We start from the raw sequence: 16,042 nt of genomic DNA on the forward strand, positions 1-16,042 counted from the left end.
GGCTTACATGAGCCAAATGAGCGACGTGGCAATCAACCGCATCTCGACGGTTCACCGTGGCAACTATTTGTGAACTCTCGAGTGTGCATTCTATTCAAAGTAAGTTTTCTTCTGTATAGCTACAAGTATATGCCGTAGCGCTGTTACAAGCCGTTAAACTTCTCATATGGGCCTAGATGTACAGGGTGCCCCAGCTAACTCTAGCCACAGTTTGAAAATATGCCAACGCACTCTATGGCGACGCGATCAAATTCATGTTGCTGACTATTGCATAGAGTAAGACACACTTTTTGTGTGTTCTGCTTAATTGATTAAATAAGCATGTTCGATTAACTGCCTTTTGAAGCAACGAAGCTGGGCGAAAAATTATATTGAGAAAATTATAGATTGGCTGTAGTAGATCGGTTGTAGCAGATCGGTTACAGAAAGTTGTAATTTGTACCTTTCTATCCATTAACTATACTTGTTTTTCTGCTGACTACATACGCCCGCGAAATACAAAAGAGCTGCCTGCTCGTAAATAGATCACGTGCTACGGGATGCCAAAAAGGCAGAAAAAAGAGTGTTCCACACTCGCCGCCATGGCTGCGACTGGCGCTGACTGACACTACTAAGCTTCAATCCAGATATATACCCTATAAAGTGGACGGGGAGATGACCGCCGTCGTAGCTCAGTGGTAGGGCATCGGACGCGTTATTCGAAGGTCGCAGGTTCGGTGCCTGCCGGCGGCAAGTTATCTTTTCGTCCACTTTACTTTGTTGACATTTATATTCTAATTACTACAAAAAACACCCCCTATACTTTCCTTGGCATTGCTGTCTGTTATTCTCATTAATATTGTGTCTAACAAAGAAAAACGAGCTCTTAAAAGTAATCTCCTTTCCTTCATTCATAGCGAGGGTCTCGTTCTGGCAGACATGATGCCTTCAGGTAGTATACGAGGGATTATTGGTCAGCTGCCTGCTCGTAAATAGATCACGTGCTACGTGACGCCAAAAAGGCAGAAAAAAGCGTGTTCCACACTCGCCGCCATGGCTGCGACTGGCGCTGACTGACACTCCTAAGTTTCAATCCACATATATACCCTATAAAGTGGACGGGGAAATGACCGCTGCCGTGGCTCAGTGGTAGAGCACCGGACGCGTTATTCAAAGGTCGCAGGTTCGGTCCCTACCGGCGGCAAGTTATCTTTACGTCCACTTTACTTTCTTCACATTTATATTCTAATTACTACAAATAACACCCCCTATACTTTCCTTGGCATTGCTGTCTGTCTGTTAGTTGTCATTAATAAAAGAGCTACCGAGTAAGATGTCAGTCCCTACGAGCCGCATATATGCAAAATATTCTTTGTTGGCGACTGTGTGTTGCACGAGCGCCAGTCGTACGAACCACTGCGGTTACTCCTTTAAATATACTCACCGACAGTCTTTCTGCCAAGCAACACTATCTCCTTACGAAAAACAACATGGCCATCTTCTGACACGATATTAAAGAGTAGTTTATGTCTCGCATTGAAACACGTACTTGAACTCTTATAAGTAAAAAGTGCACGCTATTTCAAGAACCCGCTCCACAACGTATTATTAAAATGCATGATCCATATATACTAATGAGTCAAACAAAAAATCATTACCATGTCAACTTTCGCTGGCGTTTCTTCTGTAGGACTCTCTGTAATGAGAACTTAATGCATAAACAAGAAGGCAACTGCATATATGCCGCTCCTCACCTATATCTTCCTGAACGGTGCTCGCACTTGTAAACCCACGGAACGAGGGCAGGGATCTTCTGTCAGGTAAACTTACGCTCTGTTTCTTATCATAACGTACTTGAGTCTAGATAAAGACGTATGGAGATTCTCGTAAATGATTTTATTTGATATGGTGATCCATAACTCATCAGAAGTGCAGGCGAACGTAGCAGAGCCAAGACACACAAAAAAGGCATTTATTCTACGTTTCAACCGGACACTTAACCTTTTCAAGAGTGGCTGTTTCCTCTAAGTAAAAAATTAGTTATATTTTATGTTAATGTCTAGAATTAATGCTTCTGCTATTGTCTCTGGCCATTTTAAGGCTTCTGGCTCCGTAGCGAAAGTAATTATGAAGGCATATAGCAAATAGCACACTTGCATTGCAATTTCAGATTTTTCAGACACATTTGAAAAACCCCGTACAACTCTGTGCACGAACGTCGAGATTTGTTTTCGCGCTAGCTCGCGCAAGTATGGAGCGCGTGCGAAAAAAAAAAACGTCGCCGTTTTCGCACAACTGTTACTGTAGGCACATGTATTCTCGGGATTCTAGAGAATAATACTTCATCGCGCTAATTAGCTTACCAATTATGATGACCGGCTTTCCACTCCCATATTTTTAGAGATTGCTACACCCGCCCTATTGTCTGTAATGCGTCTTTTTAATGTGTACGGACATAGTGCATATCTCTATGTGACTTAATATGACTTTTTGGTGGCCTAGTTGGTGCATACTGACAGAAATTACTTAGCGCTGTACAAACATGGCACACAAGGAAGGTACACAAGGGACAAACGCTTGTCCCTTGTGTACCTTCTTTGTGTGCCGTGTTTGTATTACGCTAAGTAATTTTTATCTCTATGTGAGTTTAGCAGAATAATGAGCAAAAATATGACTGTAGTATAAGGAGCATCCTATGATAACTATCGCCTGCTAAGCCATGAAAAATTAATTGTTAATTGGCACGCACCTTCTCTGCTTTATCCAGAACGGGTGACGTCTGGGCAAAGTTGTTCAACAGCTCCTTTTTCTGAACTTCTGACGTTGACCTGAAATGAATATATAGCAGAGTCCGTCAATAAAAGGCTAACATTCGATACATCGGACAAGAGCAAAAGAACAAAAAACATGTTAAAAGAAAAACTTGGAGGACGCTTGAGCTTTCTTTTCAAGAGTGTAAAGCGATAGCCTAATCAGACTGTGTTCGTATCGAATTCGCAATAGCTAGCCTAGCTTCGCTTCTCGGTGGAGATCTAAAGCGTGCCGCAATGAAAGCCAAAGTGCGGACGCGGATATCCATGCATGCGGCGCGACGAAGCACGGCCCCGCGGCCACACGGCGGCGCGATGTCGTTTAAATCGCGGCCGTGGGCCCTTTGCGCCATCTCGCGGGTGTTGCGCCAATTACGCAGCTGAAGAACCTCCTAGATGTGCGTACCACCAACGGTAAATGGGGAATATATAAACAGCTCGCCGTTAGTATGCTAGAGGATATATGCGTGATGACCGAGTGGCTAAACGCATTGCGCCACGGAGCAAGAGCCCGCAGGTTCGAATCCCCAGGCCCACTCGCACCACATATTTTGTATGATTTCTTTATTTGCATCTACCTCGAGTTGTCCCTCGCGGACAACGCTGAATTTTCGCTCACAATAAAAGACGCCGACACCGACGCCAACATCACCGACCCCGGCACCTAAATTTTTGCGAAACGAGATCTTTAACGCTACTACGTTAAAGGGGTGGTGCCGCCAAATTTGTGGCTTGCGCTTTCTTTGTTGTAAGCGTTTCCTATATCTCCAGGAAGCATGATGCACGCACCAAGATTTATGTATTCTCGCTAAATAATTTAATATCGCCTTTTCATGGGAACAACTTTCGGTTTCGGTTTCTGGGCGCCGAGGTTGGGCAGTGACGTAGAAGTGTAGGGGGCTTGGTCACGTCACCACACAAGGCTGTTACGCACTTAGCCAGAAAGCGATCGAAACTCGGCGAGTGATGTAGCAACCGATGCTTTGCCGGTACTATAGTGAATTGGAATATATTCTAGTTCACTACAGCCGGTACGTACGTTGCGGAGGTGGCAGAGGTCCCGAGGTCACTCACGTCACTACAGCAGGTCTGGTCTGACGTCACTACAACTTTCGTTGCCCATCCTACAGATCTACGTCAGTGTTGGCGCGCTAGCGATGGGTTTTGATCGGGATAATGGGCATTTAGGTACACTTTGGAAGTGAATTAAAATATATTCTAAACGTTTGCTGTGTCCGACTCTTCGTGTGGACTGTCCTTGAATACAAGGAAACCCACAAGAGGCTTGTTATAGCCTCGAAATTTGATGGCACCACCCCTTTAAAAGACAACATAACGGCCAGAGACAACCACAATTTAGCTGGACGTACGAATTACGCGTCCAGTATGGATCATTTCAGAAATCGGAATTTTCATATGACAACCGATATAGTGCCAACGAAGGAGCAGCCAACCAAACACTGAAAGACAAACAACAGCTCGAGCTACCACCAATACACTTTTCGAAGGAACATCGGCAAGCGCAGGGTTGATTTAGAAAAAAAAGATGGTTGATCTTCTGTCATAGGAATCGGTATAACACGAAAGTGAAACGTTTCGTCACAGAAGTAGTTGATCGCTTTAGTGCACTGATGTATCAGAGCTTGTATAATGTCTATTGTTGTTTGGCAGATGTAGCACCGCCTGATGTGAACGCAGTCACGTTGACGCCTAGGGGCACATCTCCATACCGACGACTAACGCCCATGATCATGATTTAACCTTTGCGGTAGCTGCAGTACTTAATATATAAGTGGACAGCGCATGTAGTGAATTCCGCGCAAATATGGCAAGAAGCACATAATAAACCCTGATAATCGGTATGCACTCCTCGAAAGCGCCGTGGAACGCGAATAGAAACGCTACGCGCGTTGTGTCTTCCCTCTAGCCGGGCTGGTAATTCTCACAGGGCCAGCGAGGAACACAATGCGACAGCCAGGCGAGCGTCGGAGAGCTATTTTTCGATACGGATAGGCGCTATGAGCGAGGCTTGGGCTGAAGGCACCACCTCGCGGTGTGTTAAACGAAATACACTTCCATAGGCACCGCACACTGACCAGATGGAGCTGCGTTGCTCACACTGCCCCGTCTCAAAGTCTTCGACATTCACCGTTAGGGGCACGCAGAAAATAGACGCGTGCTCGCGTCCCCCATGTATCCCGGCCACAATCCGCCGACAGATGCAGGGCGCGAAATGCGCGCGTGGCGTTCCAATTTCATTGAGGCCGTCTCAAGGTTGCTTTATTTATGCGCTAGGCTATGTATTCTGGCGCTGCAGTCAGAATGGCAAACTCGACGCGCCGAATGGGACGGTCAATGGCTCGTTTAGTTTTTTTTTTTTTTCAAGCCTGGTGGCACACATATCATCGCCCCGTTTTAAAGGGGACACTGATAGCATCCACACTCCCATTCACGATCACTCTGAGAGGAAAGTGTGAAAGATAAAAGGCGCGTTCATGTAGCCTCCGACATGTGTTTGGCGGTAGCTCAGTGGGCTAAACGCCCGCCTGCCATGGTCGCGGACCGTGAGGCCATGGGTTAGACTTCTGTCAACGAAACCTTTTCTCATAGTTGCTTTTTTTGCCAGGCTTTCATTTTGCTGACGTATTTCCGTGACAAAAATACGTCAATAAAATCTTGATGGACCCCGGCATAAAACATTTTCGTGTTAAAAACAAGCTTCGCAAAGGAAGCAAGAACGTATATGAAACGATAGCGTGCTTTCCGCATCGGCCCGCCTTTGATCCCTAACCTTCCGGGTAAAAATCGCTAGCAGACAGCTCCTGGAATGCAACACCAGTCCTCGGTCGCCATTATCGTCGATAGGCTGCATGGCCATAACATTGCACTTTAAAAAAAAATACACATCACCTCCCCCTACGGACAACCATGGTGGGATGCGAAAGCATCGCAGGGGATGTGCATCGAGTTTCCGTTTCTCTTATGTGACTTATGAGACGGTGGTTGTCGAGGCGTTCGAATTACCGCTAGCCGACGCTGACGTTTACGTTCGGCTTCCCGAGCCTTCCTCTGCTCCGCGGCGGTGGCGCTGCCGCTGCATCTAGCGTCGACGTTGACGTTGTTCATGGCGTTTCGCACACCGTTGCACAGAGAGAGAGTGACGGAAACACAGCGAACGCGCGCTTTCGCAGCTTCGAGATTCGTTTGCGGCGTTGCCACTTACCTTCAGCTTCGCGAGCATCCATAGCGCCGATAAGATGAGAGTGCAACGCTTGCCGGCGTTGCCATTTACGTTCAGCTTCGTGAGCGTCCATAGCGCCATTGCGAAGGAGAGTGCAACGGGAGCGAGCGCGCGCCGCATTATATACTAGCGCACAGCTGTGGTGGCGAGATAAATGGGAGAGGAGAAACGAAGCGGAGGCAGCGCTCACGCCCCCTCCTCTCGCCTCCTCGCGTCACGCGAGGAGGAGGGAGAGTTGGCGCATGCGCAGTATGGGGGCGGATGCCGCAGAACGGACACTGCCCCGAGCATAAGATGCTTTCGTATGTAAAATGATGGGAGAGGTACGACTGAGTAACTGTATGGAGCAGACTTGGCACCCTCCTTCAGTTGATTAGGGGGAGGGGGGGTCGACTGCTTCCTCAGCCCCGCTCGTGCGAAGGAATGCTTTTCTGTGTAATTTGGCGTGCCATTTCCGAAGCAAGAAACGAGAACAAGTAACTCGCATGGTCTCTCGTTCGTCCAAGAAAACTCGAAAGCGAAATACATCATCATCAGAGCTCGAGAGTTTGTTTCTGTAGCGCACGCCGAGGTTTCAAGGCCAGCGTCTTCGTTAAATGTTGTGGCTGCTGCTGCTGCTGCTGCTGGTGATGATAATGATGGTGATGAATTATAATGGTTTGGCAGCTTTCAACCCTCTACTCGTTATGCAGTTTACGCGGTGTGCCGCCTTGTGCAATTCTACGCTTCTACGACTCAGTAATAGATCTGTTAACGTGACACGTTATCCAACCGGACGAGTGTATAGTGTATTTCTCCAAGCCGGTTTCAAGAACTAACATGGTCTTGTGGTAGAATACTTGACTGCCACACAGAATACCTCGGTTCCATTCCGGCTTCAACCAATAAATTCACTTGAGTTTTCGTACCGGACGCCGCGTTTTTTAAGGCTAGCGTCTGCTGGTGCACCTAAGAATTTCGCCATAGCGAGTTGATGGCACAGGAGCGAAGGAAAGACACGCCTGAACGATAATCGATGCCAGCAAGGAACGTGAGCCGTGGCTCCACGTGCCATAACCTAGCGCCTTCTTTATTTTCTTGTCTCGCCATCGCGCGCTCTCATGTTTGCGCGCCGCCCGAACGAGGGCGCTACAGGGCCCCCCGTGTAGACTGGAAGTCACAATGTGACATGCCGTTTGTGGTAGTCCAACGGGAGGTCAGGCGTAGATGAGAGGCTTTCTATGGCGGTCTCCAGGTACGCCGGCTTAAGTCGGTCCAAACTGACTGTCTCTTCGCGGCCGTTCTGAAGAAGAGTGGCAGTTTTGGGGCTGCGCTTAAGGACGCGGAATGGTCTGTCGTAGGCTGGTGTCAAAGGTGGTCTGACCGCGTTGTGGCGCATGAAGCATGTGTCGCAGTGGCCAGATCAGGGTGGACGAATATGGTCCTGTGTTCGGAAGGTCTGGGTGGAGTGGGCCGGATGTCTTGAACGCAGTCGAGGAGGCGTTGTAGGAATCGTTGTGGCTGGTCTGGTAGCTTCCTTGACGCGAAGAAGTCTCCCGGAAGCCGTAGAGAAGTACCATACACCAGCTCTGCAGTTGAGCACTGTAGGTCTGCCCGGATGACAGCTCGTAAACCTAAGAAGACCAGTGGCAAGGCCGTTCTATTGAGGCGGGTAGTCAAGGCGGTCTTCAGTTGTCGGTGGAGGCGTTCCACCATGTCATTGGCGCAGGGATGATAAGCCGTAGTATGGCAATGTCTGGTCCCGAGGATGCCATTAAGGCAAGTAAACAGCGAGGACTCAAATTGACGTCCACGTTCTGTTGTCACGGCGCCAGGACAGCCAAAACGGGATATCCACGTAGGAATGAAAGCGCGTGCCACTGTCTCGGCGGTAATATCTTGAATTGGAACAGCCTCTGGACAGCGTGTGAAACGATCGACCATGGCCTGTATATAACGGTACCCCTGAGACACCGGTAGAGGGCCCACCATGTCCAGATGAACATGGTCGGAACGACGGCTGGGTGGAAGGAAAGGTTGGGGAGGTGTCTTAGTATGACAGGAGACCTTTGTCATCTGGCACGGCAGGCACAGGCGCGTCCAAGAGCGCACATCACCGTTGATTCCAGACCAGACATGACGCCGGGTGAGAAGACGCTGAGTAGCCCCAATGCCGGGGTGACAGATGTCGTGTAAGGAGTGGAAAACGGTGCGTCGCAATGAAGCGCGACCCAAAGGGCGAGAAAGGTCAGCTGAGACATCGCACCACAAGGGCTCAGATGATAATGAATGAGGGACCAGGCGTGGTTGGAGAGAACGGGGCTTCTTCCGAAAAGCGGCAAGCTCTCTGTCATCTTGCTGTGCGGAGGAGAATGAGGCCCAGTCGATGGTTGGAGATGGAGAGTCAATTACGGCTATACGAAAAAGGGCATCTGCGGTGGTGTTGTCAGCTCCTTTCACGTGGCGAATATCAATCATGAACTCCGATATATAAGCAAAATGGCGGAGTTGACGGGACACGTACTTGGATGAGATAGGGTGGAAAACATGCGCCAGTGGCTTATGGTCAGTCAGCACGTAAAACGAGCATCCTTCCAGAAAATGCCGAAAGTGCTGTATGGCAGCGCAGATGGCTAGTAATTCTCGGCCGAAAACGCTGTAGCGGGTCTCAGCAGGAAGTAGCGTCCGAGAGTAAAACGACAAGGGTCTCCACTCGGAGTTAATGCACTGCTGTAAGAAGGCTCCGAAGGCCACGCTGGATGCGTCCACCATCAACCGAGTAGGGGCGTTCCTGCGCGGATGAACAAGAAGCACGGCGTTAGCGACCGCTTGCTTGGCAGCAGTAAAAGCGGCCTGGGCCTCTGACGGCCAGGAATGGCGGAGGACGGACCGGCGGTTGACCGAAGGAGGTCGATGAGCGGTCGTAGCAGTTCGGCACAGTGTGGTATGAAGCGCCTGGAAAACTTCACAAGCCCCAGGAATTGGCGTAATTGGCGCAGTCTTGTATGCTGAGGATAATCCTGGATTGCTTTAACGTGGTACCGGAGAGGGCGTATAACTTTGGATGATATATGATAGCCCAAGAACTCGAGCTCAGATGCGCCGAAAGTACACTTCGAGGCGTTGACAACGAGGCCGTACTGCTGTAGACTTTGGAACAGAGCGCGAAGATGGTGCTCATGATCCTCAGGCGTGCGGCTGGTGATGAGGACATCGTCAAGGTACGCAAACACAATAGGGAGGCCCCGTGTGACCTCAGAAATGAACCGATGGAAAGTTTGAGCCCAATTGCGGAGTCCAAAAGGCATCCGCACGTATTCAAACAACCCAAAAGGCGTCGTGATTGCGGTCCTAGCTACGTCGGCGGGCTCGACAGGAATCTGGTGGTACGCCTTAACAAGGTCCACTTTGCTGAAAATTGTGCAGCCGTCGAGGCGCGATGTAAAATCCTGGATGTGAAGTAGGGGATAGGTGTCGCGGACAGTCTTGGCGTTCAACGCTCGATAGTACCCACAAGGATGCCTGTCACCAGTATCACGATTTGGCATCAAATGCAGCGGTGAAACCCAATTGCTTGACGACGGGCGTATAATGCCGAGCTGAAGCATGTGGTCAAACTCCCGTTTAGCAATAGCTAGGCGGTCTCCAAACAAGCGGCTACCGGTGGACCCCGGGTAACGATGTGATGTGTCACCGTATGTTTAGGCGGCTGAGTGAGGTTGCACAGTTTTGTTAACTCCGGGAAACTCGCCAAGATTTTTACGAAAGGTGAGGAAGGTATCAGCATGCGGATGACTATTGGAGCGATGTCGGACAGGACTCCCGAGATGGAGAGACGAGTCTGACCGTCTACGAGGTGGCGCCGCCGCACGCTGACGTCCAAATCGAAGTATGAGAGGAAGTCAGAGCCGATGATCGGTTGAACCACGTGTGCGATGACGAAAACCCACCGGAAAATGCAGCGAATGCCGAAGTCGAGGGTGAGAGATCGAAGTCCGTAGGTCGCTATAGACGAGGCGTTTGCAGCACGAAGCACTTGTCCATGTGACTTCGAACCGTCAGCTTTAGTCGGGGGTACAACGCTAATTTCCGCGCCCGTACCTACAAGGAACCTGGCACCCGATAGCTGGTCTGTGACCATGGAAAGGCGGATGGAACGGGAAGTGAGATCACACGCCGCCGTCAGTGATCCCGGCAGGCGTTTTCCTGCCACGAACATGTAGATGTACACTTCGTGGCACGGTGTCGGAAACGCCGGTGGTACCAGCAGAGAGGTGGAGGGCTGGGGCTCCGAGCATCTCGTGTGCGTGGAAGAGCTCGATGACCGGAACGAGGCGAATGAGTCTCCAGCAGGGGGCTCTGGAGTGCGCCATTCGAGTTCGTCGATGCGGGCCCCAAGGCGCGAAATCGCCGTGCCTGCTGGTGGTAAGACAGCCTTGACAGATGGAGAGGTCGCTTCATGAACCTGATCGGCGAGTTCCGCCAGGTGGTCGAGGTTGATGTCGCCGGCCACCGGGAGGACGAGGCGGATCGGCTGAGAAATGCGTTGGAGGAAGAGCTCGCGAAGCAACGCTGTGTGGGCAGAGACGCCGTGTTCCACAAGAAGCTGTCGCATTCGGCGAAGTAGTTAGGAGGGGCGCCTGTCGCCAACGTACCCCTCTGCAAGGAGCTTCTGTAGGCGGACGCGTTCTGAAGGCATGACTCGCTACAGTACCTTCATTTTAAGGTGCTGATATGGTGTAGTGTCCGAGGAGTCGGAGAGGACGTCGGAGAGCTCGCTGGCAACATCAGGAGGAAGGACTGAGGCTACGTGGTAGTAGCGTGTCGTTTCCGAGGCAATGCGGTATAGGAAGAATTGCGCCTCGACCTGGTGAAACCAAACTTTCGGGGGCTCCTGTGGCCAGAAAAATGGGAGACGCAGTTGCACGGCCGAGACGCCCTGCAGACGTGAAGCTTGTTCAGTTGAGGGTGCATTCGAGTCCGTCATTGTCTTCGTCCTAGGTCACCACTTGTAGACTTATGCCACAGGAGCGAAGGAAAGACACGCCTCAACGATAATCGATGCAAGCAAGGAACGTGAGCCGTGTCTTCACGTGCCACAGCCTAGCGCCTTCTTTATTTTCCTCTCTCACCATCGCGCGCTCTCCTGTTTGCGCGCCGCCCGAACGAGGGCGCTACAGCCTAAAAGACGGACACAACTCTTCATGAAGTGAAAAGTCCGAGCCAACCATCCTTGCTTTCATCTTTTATGGTTTCGCGCTACTGGCCTCCTGGATGTAATGGCAATTCGCCAAGCTTACCATCTTGCCCTTTCAGCATGATCAAAGCGAGCGCTAATTCGCACAGGATCCGCAAAACTGACGCTTTACATAACTCATAACAGACATTTTTTTTTTAATCCAGAAATCTTTGTCCAGGAAGCATCGCATGGAGTAAAATGAATATGAATCTATATGCAGAGTGGTCATGGCGGTTAAATACGAGTGGTATAGAAGCATGTAATCAGAGCAATAGGTTTCATATGGTCGAAACACAGGGTTTTTGCGAATCTGGTTGTAGTTGCATGTATACATAATTTCACACTGAATGGGCGGTCTGCGGTCTTTTCGGTATATTTCCATTATGGTGTCGCGAGATTCAAACTGCCGTCGCACGCGCTTCTAAAATGCGATTTTGCTGGTGGTTGCACTCAATGGTAGTGCATGTAGTACGTTACGACAGAGCTAACAGGTACCGTTCATTGAGGGACATTACACCGCGCGGGCTAGCGTCTAATTCCTTCATCCAATTGTCTTGTTCTACAATAGAAACCGCAATGAATTTTCGCAGAATTTTCGCAAGAAGCATAACGCGGTAACAAACAAAAGATCAAGCAGGAAATAAACAAATACCCGAAAGGCAACTTGCTCTAACTCCGGTGGTCTTTCTCCGCGTTCGCAAACCAGTTTTAATAAAGCGCACGTAAGTTCACTCATGCCGTGCCGATGTTCCATTAGTTGTAGGTTTTAGCACGGAATAGAAAGGGTAATTGCTGCTCCTTTCTCGCTTCTTACACCTGTTTTCTTTTGTGCATAACACATACCTTACGTGTGTCTATCGTAATAATAAGTACACAACATATGTGAACAGTGATTTAATTTAAAGGTTTATGTAGTAGCACTGTTCAGATAGTCAAGAAAGCCACAGTTTCACCGCAAGGGCGACGCAATGAATACATTACAAATTGTAATGTTATGCGAACTGAGGCTGGCAGCTAACTCTTTTGGATCCGATCTCGCGTAACTCTACGAAACGCTGGTGTAAGAGAATACGGCCGCTACAGGGAGACATGCTCTTTCCGCACAGTCTCTTCGCGTTGAGAGCGCAGCACGTAGAATGGCATACGAGTCGCCCGCTGATGGCTGCCGAGATAGTGCGCGTGCCAGCGATCCCGACCACGCTCTTAGACTCAAAGTTCGAAGTTCCTGCTCGTGTGACACCTCCCTACTTCACCTCGCGTCTTTGCACGCTCGTTCAAGACGGGCGGGCCGTTTCCTCTATGCTTCGACAGCCGGCGTCTCGAGCGGGGTGATGCTATCGCATGCGCTCTCCGAGCGACGGAGATGGGCCGGCTCGTTTGATCTTTGCTTCAGTCGCGTTCGTCGTCCACGCTCGCGCGCTTTTAGCCGCGGTAGAACATAGGATGCGCGGGGGGTTGTTATCAATTTGGGCTTTATACGGAACATGACGGCGACGGTGACGGCAAAAGCCCGTCGATAGTGTCCATATAATTGCTATTGCAATAAAAGTAGTAGTAGTAGTGATGTGGTACATGTAACTCAAGGTTAGATACAATATAAAAACGTTTAGCTACATACAGTGAAGCTCACGACACATTTTAGAGGGCAATGTATACTATATTGTCGTCACGAATTACAAAGGGCTGGAGCGAAATCTGAGAGCCGGGACTATGAAAAAAAGAACGAACCAAAATCCTCAACCAAAATCTTCCAAGCAAGTTAGCAAGAGTATACAAAGCAGAAAAGGAGCACCAAAGCCCAGGACGAGAGGAAACAGAAGAAAGAAGAAAAGAAAACTGCATCAAGACGGTATCGCCTAGCTGCAACGTCAGGCTGTAGTGTTGTTGTATTTTGTTATATTAATCCTAGGTGGCGTCACTTACCCTAACACGTTAACAGACGGCGCCACTAAGGGGTTACAGGGGTATATATATAGTAGCAATAAACATGGCCGGGCACTTAGTCGCCGGCCGAGCCGAACGTCGCGTCGTCATATCGTTACTCTCGACATGGTGTCAGAAGTGGGATTTGCATCATAGTAAAAATGCCTCTCGGCGAGAAGAACAAGGACAGCCAGCTACCTGCAGCGACCGGCGGCAAAGCCATGGTGGCCATGGTCGCGGCCCAACTTGCAACCGCCACCCCATTTCGACTTCGAGAACCCAGCGGCTTGGCAGACGTAGCGTCAGCAGTTCGACGACTACAGTTCTGCAACGGGTCTTCATGCGGCGGACGATGAAGTTCGCGTCACAACGCTGCTATACTGCACGGGCACCAGGTCACGGGACATTTTGTGTTCATTGCAAGTACGGGACGAAGACTATTCAAAGTACGGCGTCATCGTTGGTAAGCTGTACGGATACTTCTTACACCCCGCCAACGAGCTCTACGAGAGTGCCCGTTTCCACCGACGTGTTCAACAGGCAGGCGAGACAGCTGACGCTTTCTTCACGGCACTGGGAAATATGGTGAAACGATGCAATTACTCTGCACCGGACATAGAGGAGCGACTGGTCCGCAATCGTTTTATCGTTGGCCTTCGTGACACGAAGTTATCAGATAAGCTTTGCCGCAATCCAAAGCTTACGTTAGATGAAGGGCGCATTTTTGTCCGATTGACTAAAACGCGTTCTTGGGCTAGTTGGTGCATGGTCTGACAAAAATTTTGGAGGCACAAAGGAACAAGGACAAGAAATGACAGGACTTTGGCACCGGTCCTGTCATTTCTTGTCCTTGTTCCTTTGTGCCTCCAAAATTTTTGTCAGAGCATTTTTGTCCGTGAAGCGGAAGACGCAGAGAAGGAAAGGGCAAATCTTTCAGCATGTTCGCCAGCGGTGATAACGCATCATGAATCGATAAACGTGGACGTGGCGAAAGTCATGCAGAACCACCCACAGCAGCGAGAGACGCGCAACGCAGCTGTCCCATGGATGCATATTTCTTTGCCTTGTGTATTTTGTGGCCGGTCCTTACATTTGCGCTCAGAATGTCCCGCACGCCGAGCGACCTGCAACAAATGTGGACAGAAGGGCCATTTCGCAGTGGTTTACCGGTCTAGCAAGCAACTTTCCATTGTGGAATTGGGTGCTGTCGGTTCGAACAGCGAAGAGCGGGCCAAGTTCGTGGATGTAACAGTGGACGGAACGCCTGTACGCTTCAAAGTTGACAGCGGCGCCGAGGTCACAGTCGTCCCCAGTACATTTTCTGAAATTCCGCTATATCTTGAGCCGCCGGAAGGGGAACTTTCATGACCGGCGGAACTACCGCTGGACGTCCTGGGAACGTTTACCGCCACTTTGCAATGGAAGAACAAGTCGGCAACGCAACGACTTTACGTGCTTCACACAGGTCATGCCACTTCTGGGATTTCCTGCTATCCAAGAGCTGGGTGTGGTCAAGTTCGTGGATCCGGTGGTCGAGACGCAAGGCAACCAGGCGGCATCAGACAAGCTGTTCTGTGGTTTGGGCGAGCTGCAAGAAGCGTACACTATACGCCTAAAACCAGATGTGGTCCCCTATTCGCTGCTGGTCCCAAGACGTGTGCCCATCCCTTTACACGGTGTCGTGAAGGCGGAGCTTGAAAGGCTTGAAGCGGAGGGCGTGATCAGACGTGTGAGAAAGCCTACTCCGTGGTGCGCCGGTATGGTCGTCGTACCGAAGGCATGCGGTTCATATCGCATCTGCGTTGACCTCACCAAGTTGAACCAGGTACGTAGTGATGCGTGAGCGCCATATCTTGCCCACCGTAGACGAAGTTTTGGGACTACTGGGTATTGCTCAGGTGTTCTCGAAGCTTGACGCTACATCAAGTTTTCTTCAAGTAAAACTGGCAGAAGAGTCTGAAGAATTAACAACATTCATAACGCCGTTTGGACGTTATTGCTACCGTCGACTGCCATTCGGGATAACGTCCGCCACCGAATACTTTCAGCGCCAAATTAGTTACATTCTCGAGGGTCAAGAAGGCGTCGTAAACATGATCGACGACATTTTGGTTTTTGGCCGCGACCGTGCAGAACACGACAGCCGGCTTCAATCAGTGCTGGCTCGACTGAGAAACGCCGGGCTGACCCTGAACAAGTCGAAATGTCAATTCGGCGTCACAAGCGTCAAGTTCCTCGGCGTAGTTATCTGCGGCAGCGGTATTTCACCGGACCCAGACAAGCTTGCTGCTGTCAAGAGCATGGAACCTCCTGTCGACGTCGGTGGCGTCCGCAGACTATTGGGTATGGTAAACCACGTGGGACGGTTCTTACCCCATCTGTCAGAGGTGACGGCACCCATTCGAGGACTGCTCAACAAAAGAAGTGACAGGGCGTGGGGACTGGCCCAGCAGGTGGCCTTCCAAAAGTTGAAAGACATGATGTCGTCCAACATCAGCATGGCTAACTACCACCGACTGAACCCGACCATCGTATCCGCAGATTCCATACCGTTTGGCTTAGGTGCCGTTTTGCTACAAGACCACCCGAGCGGAGAGCGCAGAGCCGTGGTCTACGCATCACGCTCCCTCACACCAACAGAGCAAAGGTACAGCCAAACGGAAAAGGAGGCCTTGGCAGCTGCATGGGCTGTCAAGCGGTTTGACGAGTATGTCCGGGGCTTACACTTCACCATCGAGACCGATCACTTACCGCTCACGTCTTTGCTTGGTTCCATGGATGTCGATGCTTTACCACCCAGGATATAAAGGATTCGACTGAAACTCATGAGGTACCAGCACACGGTATTGTACATTCGAGGGAAGCTGCTGG

At 50.2% G+C, this 16,042-nt stretch overlaps 1 protein-coding gene across 1 annotated transcript in view; it reads right to left on the minus strand.

The window, feature by feature from the left end:
* The window catches only part of LOC119377317 (uncharacterized), a 37,504-nt gene that overhangs the window by 8,749 nt on the left and 12,713 nt on the right, over nucleotides 1–16,042 (minus strand). Inside the window, exons 3-5 of the mRNA XM_037646849.1 lie at nucleotides 2,729–2,807; nucleotides 1,734–1,839; nucleotides 1,638–1,675 (exon numbers count right to left, since the gene is read on the minus strand). Coding sequence (XP_037502777.1) covers nucleotides 1,638–1,675; nucleotides 1,734–1,839; nucleotides 2,729–2,807 — 223 coding nt within the window. The remainder of the gene's footprint in view (nucleotides 1–1,637; nucleotides 1,676–1,733; nucleotides 1,840–2,728; nucleotides 2,808–16,042) is intronic.

Source organism: Rhipicephalus sanguineus, unplaced genomic scaffold (genome assembly GCF_013339695.2).
Source record: "Rhipicephalus sanguineus isolate Rsan-2018 unplaced genomic scaffold, BIME_Rsan_1.4 Seq4305, whole genome shotgun sequence".
Lineage (NCBI taxonomy): Eukaryota > Metazoa > Arthropoda > Arachnida > Ixodida > Ixodidae > Rhipicephalus > Rhipicephalus sanguineus.